This window comes from Elephantulus edwardii, unplaced genomic scaffold (assembly GCF_000299155.1).
Source record: "Elephantulus edwardii isolate Elephantulus edwardi_28Jun2011 unplaced genomic scaffold, EleEdw1.0 scaffold00157, whole genome shotgun sequence".
NCBI classification, from domain to species: Eukaryota; Metazoa; Chordata; class Mammalia; order Macroscelidea; family Macroscelididae; genus Elephantulus; species Elephantulus edwardii.
In genome coordinates, this window is record NW_006399907.1 from 7,188,511 (window position 1) to 7,190,220 (window position 1,710).

Here is a 1,710-nt window from a genome sequence, read left to right on the forward strand (position 1 = left end):
GGGGGGGGAACCACATCATGCTTGGAAAGGTGAAGGGTCAGAGAAAGAGAGGGAAACCCTTCCCCAGAGGCAACCACACAAAGACTATGAAAAAGGGCTTGAGCACGGGAGCATGGCAGGGTTCTGACCTGTTGCTCAGAAGGTTATTCTGAGTCGACTGGGCTTGATTGACTACACCTAACAAAAATCCATTCTTAAAGGGAGGAGTGGAATTAAGAGTTTCAGATTACTAACATTTTTAAATGCTAAGGTAAGAGTAGAACCTTAATTCTTATTACCAGGCTAAGGCTAATAAGGAAGAACTGTGGCTTATACTTTCTAGCATTTATAAGAAATTCCTTCAAACACTTATTACTCAAAGTGTCTTGTTACAAAACAGATGCTACCATAAAAACTGTCTATTCTTCTCAGAGCACGCTCCCAACAGCATGTTTTCAGCGTTCCAACAAAACTCTGGCAATCAGTGTCAAACAGTCCTGGCACCCCACAAAAGCAGGCGATGGGCAGGGTTTCCCAGAGCAACACCTAAAAAGGGCTGGGTCTGGAGAAAGAGATGAACTCAGATTTTCATTTGAAGTGATTTTCCCACTCACGTTCCCAACTCGGTGCACTTAGAGAAATCAAACCCTGAAAGCAACTAGTAAATGTTTCAACTTGCAAAAGCCTCTTTGTGCGGACCAAGAGAAGGGAACTAGACCGGGATAGGAAGACAACACAAAAAGATGCTAAGCCAGCCAACAGGTGCGCGAGGTTGTCAGCAAAGATCCTAGGGGGACAAAGTGGGGACAGCGTGCTGTTGAAACTGGAGGCTGGGGCCCAGGGTGGGGACAGGCCGCGGGAAGCGTCAGGGTCCCGAGCCCTGGTGGGGTGAAGAGCAGGAGGGAGCGCAGCTAGCCGCGGAGGGTGCCGGTTCCACGGCGGAGGTAGCGCCGAAGGCCCGTTGCTCACCTGGTTGAGCTCATTCTCAGCTGCAATCCTCAATTTCGGGTCGATAGTACCTTTCAGTGCCTGGATGATCCGGTTGAGGTCCATCTCCTTAGGTGGGGGCTCTGTAGCCCCCGGAGCAGTAGGCCAGACTGCAGTGTTAGTTTTCCTTTTGATTCTCTCAGTCTCCTCCTCTGAGATCCTCAGACTACCTCACTCCCCACTCCCCGCCACCCTCGCCACCTGCAGCCACTTGCTGCGCCACTCTGACTCCGCGGCCCCCTTCCTCCCTCTTTCCCCCCCACAACTCGCTCTCCATTCACCCTTTTACGACAGCCGGTGGGAGGCGGGAGAAGCAAGAAGAGGAAACGACACTTCCTTTACGGCTGCCTCTTCCCCCGGGGCGTAATGGTTAGGACCGGCTCCCTCCGGCGGCCGCCATGTTCCTGTACGGAAAAAAATCAAGGCTTCTTGCGTGGAAAGGAAATGCTCTGCCCAGATTCAGTAAGTGGCCGCCATGCTACCTTACGGAAAGCAGCCTCCCACCTCTTTCCAGGTGCCGACCCTTCGGCAGGCTCCCTGTCTGCTTATGGTTGCTTCCCAGTTAAGGATATCTGGACTTAATAGCCTTTTTTCTGTTAGTTTAAGAACTGTTAGATCATAATTGAGGTTTATCCTCAGCGTTGGTTCCATGGAATCCTTGTTGGAACCTTGAGATCATCAAGCCGGTAAAAAGATCACTCAACTTGTGGGAGCCATCATTGAGTGTAATGAAGTATTTTTGAG

General features: G+C 50.8%; 1 protein-coding gene across 1 annotated transcript in view; it reads right to left on the reverse strand.

Annotated features, from left to right (window-relative positions):
* IPO8 (importin 8) overlaps positions 1-1,382 on the reverse strand; it is a 107,377-nt gene extending 105,995 nt beyond the window's left edge. The window contains exon 1 of the mRNA XM_006895076.1: positions 949-1,382. Coding sequence (XP_006895138.1) covers positions 949-1,032 — 84 coding nt within the window. The 5' untranslated portion in view covers positions 1,033-1,382. The remainder of the gene's footprint in view (positions 1-948) is intronic.
* Between the last annotated feature and the right edge of the window lie 328 nt (positions 1,383-1,710).